Source organism: Nycticebus coucang, chromosome X, assembly GCF_027406575.1.
Source record: "Nycticebus coucang isolate mNycCou1 chromosome X, mNycCou1.pri, whole genome shotgun sequence".
Taxonomy (NCBI): Eukaryota; Metazoa; Chordata; class Mammalia; order Primates; family Lorisidae; genus Nycticebus; species Nycticebus coucang.
In genome coordinates this window covers 179,350,860-179,363,492 of record NC_069804.1, presented here as the reverse complement: position 1 = coordinate 179,363,492, position 12,633 = coordinate 179,350,860, and the positions used below count along the sequence as shown (strand labels likewise).

Below are 12,633 nucleotides of genomic sequence, written 5' to 3'. Positions count from 1 at the left end.
GTTTAATATTTTCCTAAATAAGTTTCAAATAAATAAATAAATATCTAACAGAGAACATAACATAAAATTTTTGTACTAGCCCTGTAAGCCTGAATTTTTAAATCTTCATTGAAATACTTTGGACTTCAGACCCAATCAATCGGTCATTCCAGGGCAACGCGGAAGCAATGCATGAAGCAAATGGGAAGATTGTGTTGTTCACAGAATCTGAGAAACTGATGTCATGTATTCTTGATACGGTATTTAATGTAATCTAGATATGACTTTTTTTTAAACCAGAAATCCAAACAAATGAAGCACTTTTGTCTATCACCAAGTTTCATACATTCCTACCCTACATTTATTATAGCTTGGTCTTGAAAATAATCTGCATTGTTCATACAGGAATTTTGAATGCACATAATATAAATTTTTTATTGAGACAAATTTTTATTTTTTCACCCTCTGTAGAGTGCAGTGGTGTCACAGCTCACAGCAACCTCAAACTCTTGGGCTTAAACAAGCTTCTTGCCTCAGCCTCCCGAGTAGCTGGGACTATAGGTACTTGCCACAATACCCTGCTAGTATACTTTTTTTAGCTCTTGCTCAGGCTGGTCTCGAAGTCTTGAATGCAATCAATCCACCCACCTTGGTCTCCAAGAGTAGTAGGATTACAGGCATGAGCCACCGTGCCTGACCCACATAATACAATTTTTTTTTTTTTTTGAGATAGAGTCTCACTTTGTTATCCTTGGTAAAGTGCTATGGCTTCACAGCTCATAGCAAAACCTCAAACCCTTGGGCTTAAGCAATTGTCTTGCCGCAGCCTCCTAAGTAGCTGGGAGTACAGGTGCCCACCACAATGCTCAGCTATTTTTAGAGATGAGGTCTCGCTGTAGTTCAGGCTGGTCTTGAACTCATGAGCTCAGGCAATCCACCGTCCTTGATCTGCCAGGGTGCTAGGATTACAGGCATGAGCCACTGCGCCCAGCCTCATAATACAAAATTTTTAAAATTCCAGACTCTGACCTGTGTACTTTCTTCCTAGACATGTCACATATGTACTTTTAGCAGTAGAATAAAATGATGTGAAATTGTTTTCAGAAACTTATGTGAGACTCTTTTAAATAATAGCTTTGCCAATAATCCTACAAGCAGGAGATTCTATAAGAACTAGAGCATGGGCGGCACCTGTGGCTCAGTGAGTAGGGCACTGGCCCCATATGCCGAGGGTGGCGGGTTCAGGCCCAGCCCTGGCCAAACTGCAACAAAAAAAAAAAAAAAAAAAAAGAACTAGAGCAGTGATTTTCAACCAGTATGATGCAGTACACTGCTGTGCTGGGAGAGGATCTTAGGTGTGCCACCAAAATTTTTAAAGTTCATTAATTACATTATTTCCAAAAGAGCTTCAAAGCACAGTAAATATATTCTTTTTTTTACTCCCCCCCTTTTTTATTTTTGATCAATGTAATTTAAGTGTGTTTTGGAAGTTTCATGCATGCCATTAGATGGAAATTCTTGAAAAACACTGAAATAGAGGTGGCTAACTTGGGCTTCAAAGCGCCAGATAGTAGATGCTTTGAACATTGGAAGCCATATCACCTCTGTCATAATCAGCTGTCTCTGCCATTGTCCTGTGAAAGCAATCACAGACAATTACCCAAACAAACGGGCATGGATGGGTTCCAAGAAAGCTTGATTTATAGACATTGAAATTTGAATCCACACTAATGTTCATATTATTTCCTAGAATATAAAGTTTTTCTTTTTTAAAGGTTAACCATTTGAAAATGTAAAAACCTATGGATGTTAGGTTGCCAACTTCTGTTCTACAGAATGTGTATCTCCCGTAAGCTTTTACTGAACTTCCACTGACTTATGATTACTCCTCGATTCTGCTTAGCACGTACTTACTGCCTCCCTTGTGAGCTTTCCCCATCTCTATGAGAAAACATGACGTCTTCAATTTGGGATTGATAAGTCAACTTAAAGAATTTTCCTGGATGGTCCTTTGCAGTGTAGATAGACTTCAAGCAGCAGTATTTGTTTTAACAAATTTACAGAATAATAGACCATTCCAACTGAAAAAAGTTCACTGAGATCATATAGTATCCATACACACACACGCAATGCATATAGTACAGATGAGGAAACTGTGTTCCAGAGCACATTATTGACCTACTATGTGCCTCAGTTTTCTCTTCTGTAAACTGGTAGTTATTTTAAAATTACCAGTTGCTTTGGGCTGTAGTGTATATTAAACTACTCTACCTTAAGTGCTTAGAATGAGGAGAGGCATGTGGTACTATTACAAGTGCTGCTGATGTTATTATTTAAAATGCATTCTTCTTTCAAACCAACATTTTGGCAAGAATCAAATGAAATAAAAGAGTGGGTGTGTAACAACTCTGGTTTTGCCATGTTACCCAACTCGCTTCCACCTTTATCACGGAGTTGATGGCAGCACAGATAATTGGCAGAAAATGCAAATTATGTCTGATTACAAATTGTGCACTTACTACAAAAGCACGTTTAAACAACAGTTCTTTTGTACACACTTGTAAATGTCAGAATTGGAACTTGTACAAATTATCTCTATAACTGGGGAACACAGCCAAAAACACTGCCTAAAATGGATAGATTGCTCCCTTTGCTAGAGGTGCCGGGGAAGGAAGATCCCATGTCCATGGCAGCCTGAAGGGGGAGGGCGGGCTGTGGGAAGGAATACCACATACTCATATGGGACCATAGTGGTCACTACTTACTTCGTTCTGACCCCTTTCAAAGGTGAGAGGGGATAATTAAACAGAGTTTAGATCAGTGTTAATGTCAAAATCATGACCCTAAAAACAAAAGGATCTGATTGGATGTTATTCTATAAATTAATCCAAGCTTCTATAAAAAAGTCCCACTTTGGGTGGCATCCAAGGCCTTTAAAAGAGATGCACCGACTTGCCTGGAGTTGCTCTCTCTTCACTCCCCATCATGCAAACTCTAATCCAGCCACTCGAGGTCTCATGCCCATATGGTTCACACCACGACCTCACATCTCTTCACGACCTTGCTTATTCTGGTATTCTTCATGGAATGTTCTTATCTTGACTTCTCCACCTATCAGCATTCTAACCATCCTCTAAATGTTGTCACTTCAGTAGTGAGCACTTCCTCAACTCCCCAGGGGAGTGTAGGATATTTCTCTGAGCCTGGTATCATCTATGAAGTTAGAGAGGAAGAAAGGCCCTTCTACTTGTTTTGTGATCTACCTGTGGTTTTCTTCATTCCTAATTTGAAGCCCATTGTATGCCCTCAGGAAATGATTTCTGAACAAGTGGATGAATGAAAGAAAGAAAAGAAGGAAGGAAGACATTTCTTAAAGTACATAAAATAGCTATGCCCGGAGATTTTTAAAACTAATGGTGATAAAAAATTCTTACTATGAGCAGATGAAGAAAAAATTCTATGAAATGATTGCCAATAGACCTGTAGAAGAAAAAGATCAAAGTGATATATTGGTTTTTAAAGATCTGTGTGCTGGTGAGCAGAGACTAGAAAGGGACATACAAAAATGAAAATAGGTTCATTAGAGTGGAGTAAAACCTTGGATGATGTTGTCCAACCATCCATTTGCTGTTTCTTAAGGGATGAATTCCTTCACTGTAAGCACAATGACTCGGACAGTGGCAATGCTCCAGGTGGTAAGCTATGGATGCCAGGGCCTGTGTAAATATTGCCTTAAAGACTCTCTTTCAATACAAAGTATGTTTATATTGCCATCCCAAGGGTTGAGAGGGTGCAAATTTTATGGTAGACCAGGGCCATTTTTATCATTAAGAATCCAGTTGGAAGTTTGGTACAATTAAAATGAGATCAAGGAAAATGGAGGAAGGAAGAAGACTGACCTGTCCTGGGATGAAAAATGTATTCTGCTCAGAGTTTCCAGAAGTGTGTATGCCAGTGAGAGGAGTAGGCCAGGAATGGGTCATCTCCTGATAAGGAAAAACAAAGCAACTTTATTTCCGGGCAATTAGAAAATCAACCCTTTTCTTGGCACTAAATATAATGAGCCCTTTATAAATACTTGCTGACTTAATTGGCCTTAATATTTCTGCAGGAGGATCATAAAGTCATTTGGTCCAACCCCCTGCTTCACATGGCTGCCTAAGCATCCACCATCTGCTTATCCATTGCTAGTAACAGGAAGGTCACTACTGATTGAAGCAACCTGCTCCATATTGAGACAGCTTGGTCAGACTAGTCTTCTTTGTGATCTAAAATTCTGTCCTCTAGAAATTTCCACCTGTAGATCATACTTCCGGGGTGCACAGAACACATCTACCTTGCTTACATAACACACCTTCAGCTGTTGGAAGACAGCAATCCTATCTCCTATCTTGTCTCTTCTCTGGGATGAGACATTTTCAGCTTTTTTATTCATTTAGTGAGAAACTTCAACTTTTCTTCTGATGCTTAAGTTCTGCGCTCTGCCACGGTCTTTAGTTACTCCCAGGAGGACTGCTGCAGCTCTTCTATCTCATGGCATCCTATTCCCAGTGTCATCTGCCAGCTCAGTGCCTGCCCCCTCATATTCATCCAACAGTTAGTGACATGTGCTGCACGCCACGCTGGCATGGTGGATTTTTTCCATGCAACGATAAGACAGCTGAGAATGCTTTCTTATTCATAGACAATGCTAGTATGATATTGGTAGCTTCATTCCACCCAGCCGTGCACACAGTGTATTTGTGAGTTCACGTCTCAAAACAGGAAAAGCCCCTCAGGCTCCCACTCTCTGTTATCAGCAGGGGCACCTTCTCAGCTCTTTCAAACACTCAGCTTGAAAAGAGGTGCTGTTCAAATCTTGCTTGAGTCTTAGGGCACGTGGCCAACATGCCGTACCCTCAGAGCAAGGATAATTAAATCACATGCTCAAAATCCCAGCAACAGAAAGATGACAAATTTTGTCAAGCAGGAGGGAGTCAGCGTGTGTTGGATTCATCAAACATTTTTGTATATAAACATTAAACAAACAAAAAAAATATCAATGTAATGACAGAAATAAAGGAGGGCTTTGAGGAGGGGTTTGCGAGATGAAAGTTTATGAGAGTCCTTTTTAATGAGTAAGTTATATAATACTTTTCTTCCAGTCTTTATGGGAAACATAATTAGTCATTTCAAAGGCAATATTAATAAGAACTCTCAGGTAGCACTACAACATGTTTTTTTTCCCTTCTATAATTACCCAGTTCAAAAAGAATCTTTGATGTTTGAAGAGCTGTAATGCAAGGAGATATTTCACAGATTCATTCACAGTGGCACTGCTGAAGCAGAATTTGTAAGTACTATTCAAACAAGCACTGACACAGATTGAATTTTACCTAGCACTCTTGAAAAAGGGGTAGGTAAGTGTACATTAAAAATGCATATGTGATTTAGAGGAGATGCTTAACCTACTTTAGAGAATACTATTTCCAAGTGTTTTTGAGCTGTGCATTTGTATCCAGCTGATAACATTCATGACAAATCCTACTTATGTGCTCATCAAAACTGGTCCCCAAGTAACTCTACGTGAGAAAAGTTTCAAACCGAATTCTGATTACCCTGTGTTTTTAGAACACTCCATGATCTCTTTGAAGATGGCGTTTCCTGATTAAGGCTGGTGCTCCAAATAGTCAGACCATTTAAAATATAGAGCTTGGTGCCAGTGAGTGGGTGGGGAGATGTTGGTCAAAGAGTACAAAGTTTCAGTTTGGAGAAATATGTTAAGAGCCACCATACAACATGGTGACTAGAGTGAATAATAATGTACCGTAGACTTGAAAATTGCTAAGACAGTAGATTTTATTATTATCATCATCATTATTATTATTGTTGGGGAGTCACTGAGAGTACAGAGAACAGGGTTACACTGATGGCATTTGTTAGGTAAAGTCCCTCTTATAATTGTGTCCCGCCCCCAAAAGGTGTGTCACACACCAGGACATCCCACCCCCCTCCCTCCTTCTCTGTCTCTGTTCACCTCTTCCCCCTTCCCCCATCATGTACTAGGTCATTAATTATCCTCATATCAAAATTGAGTACATAGGATTCTTGCTTCTCCATTCTTGTGATGCTTTACTAAGAAGAATATGTTCCACTTCCATCAAGGTTAATACAGAAGATGTAAAGTCTCCATCTTTTTAATGGCTGAGTAGTATTCCATGGTTTATATATACTATAGCTTGCTAATCCATTCCAGGGTTCATGGACATTTAGGCTGTTTACACATTTTGGCGATTGTAAATTGAGCTGTGATAAGTGGTTTAGTGCAAGTATCCTTATGGTAAAAGGATTTTTTTTCTTCTGCCTAGTAATGGCATTGCAGGATCAAATGGGAGGTGTAGTTTGAGTTCTTTGAGGGTTCTCTAGACTTCCTTCCAAGAGCGTTGTATTAGTTTGCAGCCCCACCAGCAGTGTAAAAGTTTTCCTTTCTCTGTACATCCATACCAGCATCTGCAGTTTTCAGATTTTGTGATGTGGGCCATTCTTGCTGGGGTTAGATGGTATCTCAGGGTGGTTTTGATTTGCATTTCTCTAATAATTAAAGACGATAGATTTTAAATGTTCTCACTATAAAAAAGTATTTGAGGCAATGAATATGGAAAATTGATTTACTCATTCACAGTATATACACATTCAAAATATCACATTTCACCCCATTAAGATATACGAATTTTATTTTTCAATTAAAATCAATTATTTTTAAATGAATAAAATATAGTTGGTATTTAGCCAGAGTCAACAATGAGCAGTAAGCGCAGCCTGGGAAAGGAGTGCTTTGGGGTGTACTCAAAGTTTTAGACTTCAGGAAGAATGCAGGCATTTCTCAAAGGTGCATGCTTCCCCTTAGGTTTTCTGTATTTACTCTGTGGCAGTATCTTGAATTACCAGCAAATTGAACCACCCTGATGGCCAATCCACTTGGGACTGCACATACTTTTGCATTTTCAATTATAACTAATTTCAAACCATATTTGAAGATAGGTGATTTTATGAAACAGCACACTGTGCCCATGTTACCTCTGATGCATTTGATTACAGTAGGGAGGACAGAGTTGAAAGGAACATAATTTCCTGAAAGAATGTCTTCAGCAAAGGGATTTGGAGCAAGTTCTTTCATTTCTCAAAATGAGTTAGACCTGTAAAGTGTGGCAAGCTCACAGCAGATATTCCATTGTTATGCTTTTCATTAACACTTGAAGGATATTAATCTATTTTATGATCTTGCTATTCCCAAGATAAGAACACCTAAGCACCCTTACCTAACCACACTAATGCTTCACTCAGTTGGCGAGTAGGAATGAGGTCCTGCTTACTATGCAGCCCCTCTCCTCTGATGAACATTAATGCACATGGGCACACACATCTGAGATTGGTCTGAACGTCCACAAAATGCCCTTTGATGAGAGAGAGAGAGAGAGAAAGAGAGAGAGAGAGAGAGAGAAAGAGAGAGAGAGAGAGAGAGAGAAGGGAGAGAGAATGCCCGAGCAGGGATTCATCTTCCTTCTGGGCAACTGGGGTAATGGAGCTTCCAAGAGGTGAGGTGGCTTACACATAGCCTTACTATAACAAATGTGTCTCCCCTTTGTAAGACTAAAATGGTTAATGAAGAAAGGACTAAGTAATGCATTTTTTGTACTGTAAAAAGAATAAGTTTCACAAGTTACAGAGCATTCTGTGTAACTTCTAATAATGGGTAGACACATAATTTAGCATGATGCAAAGCCTCCAAGGTCAAACCGAGAACAATCACAGAAGGCCCAATTTTCTACCACATTATCCACAGTACGGCTCATGGTTAGGACTCTAACAAATCCCAAACAACTTGCAGGTAGTCCTGATTTTCCCACTTTAGACTAAGAATCTGGGTACTTCCCAGGCCGAGGGGCAGAAGGCAGTCTATGTTCTAGGCCTTGCTAATTTCAAATGCATTTCATAGTCACCAAACATGGAGGTGTCTGGCTGTTATTTCTAATAACTACTTGGTTGTCACAAACCTACCTTATTCAATTTTGTATCTCCTGTGCCTAGTATGTAGTAATTGATTGGCCTTTTTGTACCACAAACTAAAGAGGCTAGGACTAGCCTCACATCATTTTGACAGATGAGGAACTGAAGACATGAAGAGGTGGGGTGACTTGTCCAAGGCCACACAGTAAATGGCAGGATCTTTTTCATGGATTCCCCACATTTGTTTTACTCACTTTCACTGAATAGCTGTTATATGCCAGTCACTAGGATGCAGAAATGATAAGATCAGTTACTTTCCCTTTAAGAGCTCAGTTTGCTTAACACACTAATCTCATCAAAAAGGGCATGTGGAAGGGCTCAGGGAACATAGTGGTGGGAGACAGTCAATGTGCCAGGCATTTGGGAAAGTCTTTAGTAGTGCAGGCGACAGCAACAGTGTGTGTGTAAGCATATGTGTGTGTGTGCCTGTGTTGTGTATATATTCTTTTTAGAGAATAACATTGAACTTGGCACATAGTAGCTATTTACACAATATGTATTGAGGTTACACATAAATGTTATATTCTTACCTTTAAAGAGCTCAAACTGAAGAGATGATTATAGCATCTTTTCAAATGACCATCTCAATAAATGGAAATGATGGTGGTACTTCACATATTTCGTTAGCATTGTCGTTGTTATTGTTATAGTAATATATAACAATATATTGAGGAGCTCCCTGGACTAATAATAAGATAGGGAGCATTTAACTCAAGTCTAGCTCTGCCAAAATCTGAGTAGACCCAGTCAAGGTTTTGCCCATTTTGGACCTCAGTTTTGCTACTTACAATATGTGGTCTTTGGCTTGGATGGTCTGCAGACCTTCTCCCAGCTGGCAATGCTGTTAATCTCTTCCCCTACTTCTTCTGCCTAAGTCATAGGCCTGTCACAAAGGGAAGTGAGCTAACTTATGTGTTCTGGAAACCACAGAGTGCTGGACACATTCACAGCTCATGGCTACCAGCCCCACAAGCATGGTGATGGCAGTACCAGTCTGAGTCTGTGGCCTCTGCTGAGCAACCAGCCAACTTAGGCTCCACCAGGGGCTCAAGATGACGGGGCTCCTGTACTCCTTTCTCCTTTCCCTGTCCTGAAAGACCAAGAATATGGTAAATGCAATTTTGGAAGTATTTATAAATCCTGTGATTAAGAATAGTAAGTGTGAACAGCTGAGAGTTTTACAATAAAAATACGGTTGAAGAGGAGAATGAATCCACAAAATCAGGTTAAATTTTATTTCCACATAAACTTCAAATTAAATTGTTCCTAGTAACTGACCTCAGTCATTCTTTGGAGGGGCTCTTTTCTTTATTTCTTTCCCATAGGGCATATACTCCCCAAAAGTCCTATGATAGGACTGTAACCATGTATACTGAATAGACCTACCAATCGCAGTAACCTAAGGATGAGGAAATCTCCCATCTTCCCTTCTTCAAAACTAAAAAATACCTGAAAACACTGAATTCATGTATCCCCATGTCCCGGTCAAATCTGCTTCTTTAGTTAAAGGTCCTCCTCCTTCCAGAGGAAAAGCATGTGTGTGTGTGTGTTGGGGACTAATAACCTGCTAGAAAACCTAATTTTTTTGAATAAATGATTTAGAACCTTTGTATCCACAGGCCCTAACAGTTTTCTGAGGAGCAAATGGGGTATGAAGAAGTTAGACGTTGGGGTTGCCAGGGAATAAGGGACAGGGCCCTTGGGGTACAGGAAGGGCTGCCCAGGGATTTGGGTCTCAGGAGGGCACCAGGCAAATCGTCCCTTTAGCCTTCAATCTGCTATCAGTTTCAAACTGGCCTGTAGGAAGCTCTGCTGGTCTCTGATAGGAGAGGAAAGCCAGGCAGTGACATAGCAGCCATATGGGCAGCAGCAGTGGGGCTGTTAATAGGAAATGGGCCGCAAGAGCTGCAGCAGGGTGGGGATGGGCCCGTGGCGGCAGCCACATAGTTACTTGGGAGAGGCTTCGCATGCTGGCAGTGTCTGCACAGGTTGCTGCCCCTAGTGTGGGGTGCCAGATGCCGCCATGCTGCTGGGCAGCCTCCGCAGAAACGCAAAGCTGCGTGCTTCTCTGGGGAGGCCTTCCTCCAGCAGCCCCTGGAAGACAGCGGCCCTCTGGCTGGGATCAAGGAGCTCTGGTGTTCCAGATGAAACTCCCCTCGGAGGGAAGCAGGGCATGTAGGAGGAGCTCCTGACCGCTTTCCTGTCCTGGCTGCCTCCAATCCACCTCAGAAGTGTTTCCCAGAACCAGTAAATTTCACTCTGAAGAAGCCTATGCGAAATGTGCAGCCCATGTAGGGCTTAGGCGCCTTTATAATCCTGGCCAGGCCACAGTCTACAATAGTGATTTTTAACTGGCATGCCATCAAAATTTTTAAACATCATTAATTAAATGATTTTTGAAAGAATTTCAAAGCATAGTAAGTATATATATATATATATATATATATGTATTTTTTTTTTTTTTTTTTTAGAGACAGAGTCTCAGTTTATCGCCCTCGGTAGAGTGCTGTGGCATCACAGCTCACAGCAACTTCCACCTCCTGGGCTTAGGCGATTCTCTTTCCACAGCCTCCTGAGTAGCTGGGACTACAGGTGCCCACCACAATACCCGGCTATTTTTTTGTTGCAGTTTGGCCAGCCCGGGTTGGAACCCACCACCCTTGGTATATGGGGTCGGCACCCTACCCACTGAACCACAGGCGCTGCCCTTTTTTATTCTTTTTTGATCAACACCATTCAAGTGTGTCGTGGAAGTTTAACTATAGGTTCAAAGTGTTCCATGAGCTAAGAAAGGTTGAAATACACTGCTATAGAATCTTGATATCCCTTGGGAAATGGGATCCTACTTGGCAGACTGGGAAAGTGCCACGGACATAGTACATCTTGGCTTCAGCAAAGCATTTGCCAAACCTCACATTTAACTCTTGCAGCTGAGGATGGACCTAAGCAAGGTCCCACCCACTAAGGTGGAATAAGCTTACACAAATTGCTGAGTAAGCAAAATCAACCTAAAAGCTAGTCTTTCTTTTCATAGGGCTCTCTGGCTGAAAACATGCTTCCAAAAATTATCTCAATTTATCAAAAACTTAAAAGAACATAGAGAATATCTGTTAATCAAAATAGCAGGTGATACTAAGTTGTGAGTAATGACAATGCAGAAAGATCATGCAGTTCTGGCCTGAAACCAGTAAGATGAATTTCAATAGCAGTAAATGAAAATGGCAATTGCATTCAACCAACCCAGTCTAAAACTGAAGAATGAGAAAGATCTTTGTTTTCTTGCTAGAATTTTACCTTTTCATAATTTCAAGTTCAATTGTATCTGGGATTGAGGCAGAACTTTGCTGTAAATTATGAATTACGTATTGTTCTTTTTGATCATCTGTAGTCGATGCTATAATGTGCTTCCCAGATTCTCACAAATCCCCCAACCCTTTTGAGACTGAAGCACCCCTTCCCTCAGCTACTGGGACTATTGGTAGTTGCTGTTCTCTGCTGAGTTCTTCTCTGGAACTTGCCCCTGGCTAAAGAGAGTCATCTCATTCAAGGTTCATCTTTGTGGGGCAGCAGATATCCAAAGACTGGCCATTGCCCCAATTTGGACATCTTTAAGGGGCTTTCCCAACTTCAGAGGTTCCTCAAGGGATCAACTGAGACATTTGTAGAAACTTCGATAGAGTTTAACTCCTTGCTCTGTCTATCCTGCTTCATTCTTCCACTCTCCCTGGTCCTCATCTAGACAGCACTGCCCAGTAAATACATTTTCTGCTTGTATATTTCTATCACAGAGTCTGCTTCCCAGAAAACCTACACTGCATTGTTACCACTGTATGTTATTTAATGCATATAATATTTTGCATGGAAAATATATTTCATTATGCTGTGCTTGGACATAAAAATTAACTCATGTAAGAGAATTTATCATGTGTTTCAAAAAAAAAAAAAGATCACCTGCTTTAGCTGTAATTCACAGGGTAACCCCCCCAGAATTTTAGTTGACTACCTCCAAGTAAATCTGAGGGGGTTTGGCAGGCACAAGAACTAGTGCCAAAACAGGTGACGTTCAGTCTAATGTCCAGAATGCAGAGGTAATAGTGTTTTGTGGTAAAGACCACGATGAAAACAGAGTGTGCTCTCCTGGACACCACATCTCAGCAGGAGCATGAGAATGCTGCAATCTCACCGAGACAGCTACTACAATAGTAAGAGCTTGGAAAGCTTCATGGAGCGTTTAGTCTACAGAAAAGGGAGACTAAGGGGGAGGTCTGAGGAGTGTCTTCAAACACATCAAGGGCTCTCATATGGAAGGGAGCTGTGATCTGCTTTGGGGACTAGGAAGTTAGGACAAGCTCTATGGGTAAAAGTTACTGGGGACCAATTTTGCCTCCAACTAAGAATGAATTTCCAATCATGTTAGCTTTCAAACTAAGGGTCCTATGACTTAGGAGGCAGTGAGCAGCCCATCTCTGGAGGTGAGATGACCCCTACCTAGGACACTGGAAAAGAGATTTCTAGAAAGGAGGGAGGTGAGGGTGAGGGTTGTGGATCAATTGTACTGCCTTATCTCATCAGATAATCAAACTCTTTACTTCTGTATAGTCAATGATA

General features: G+C 40.9%; 1 protein-coding gene across 1 annotated transcript in view; it reads right to left on the bottom strand.

Annotated features, from left to right (window-relative positions):
• AFF2 (ALF transcription elongation factor 2) overlaps window positions 1-12,633 on the bottom strand; it is a 485,141-nt gene that overhangs the window by 160,153 nt on the left and 312,355 nt on the right. Inside the window, exon 5 of the mRNA XM_053580856.1 lies at window positions 3,879-3,965. Within this exon, the coding sequence (XP_053436831.1) occupies window positions 3,879-3,965 (87 nt within the window). The remainder of the gene's footprint in view (window positions 1-3,878; window positions 3,966-12,633) is intronic.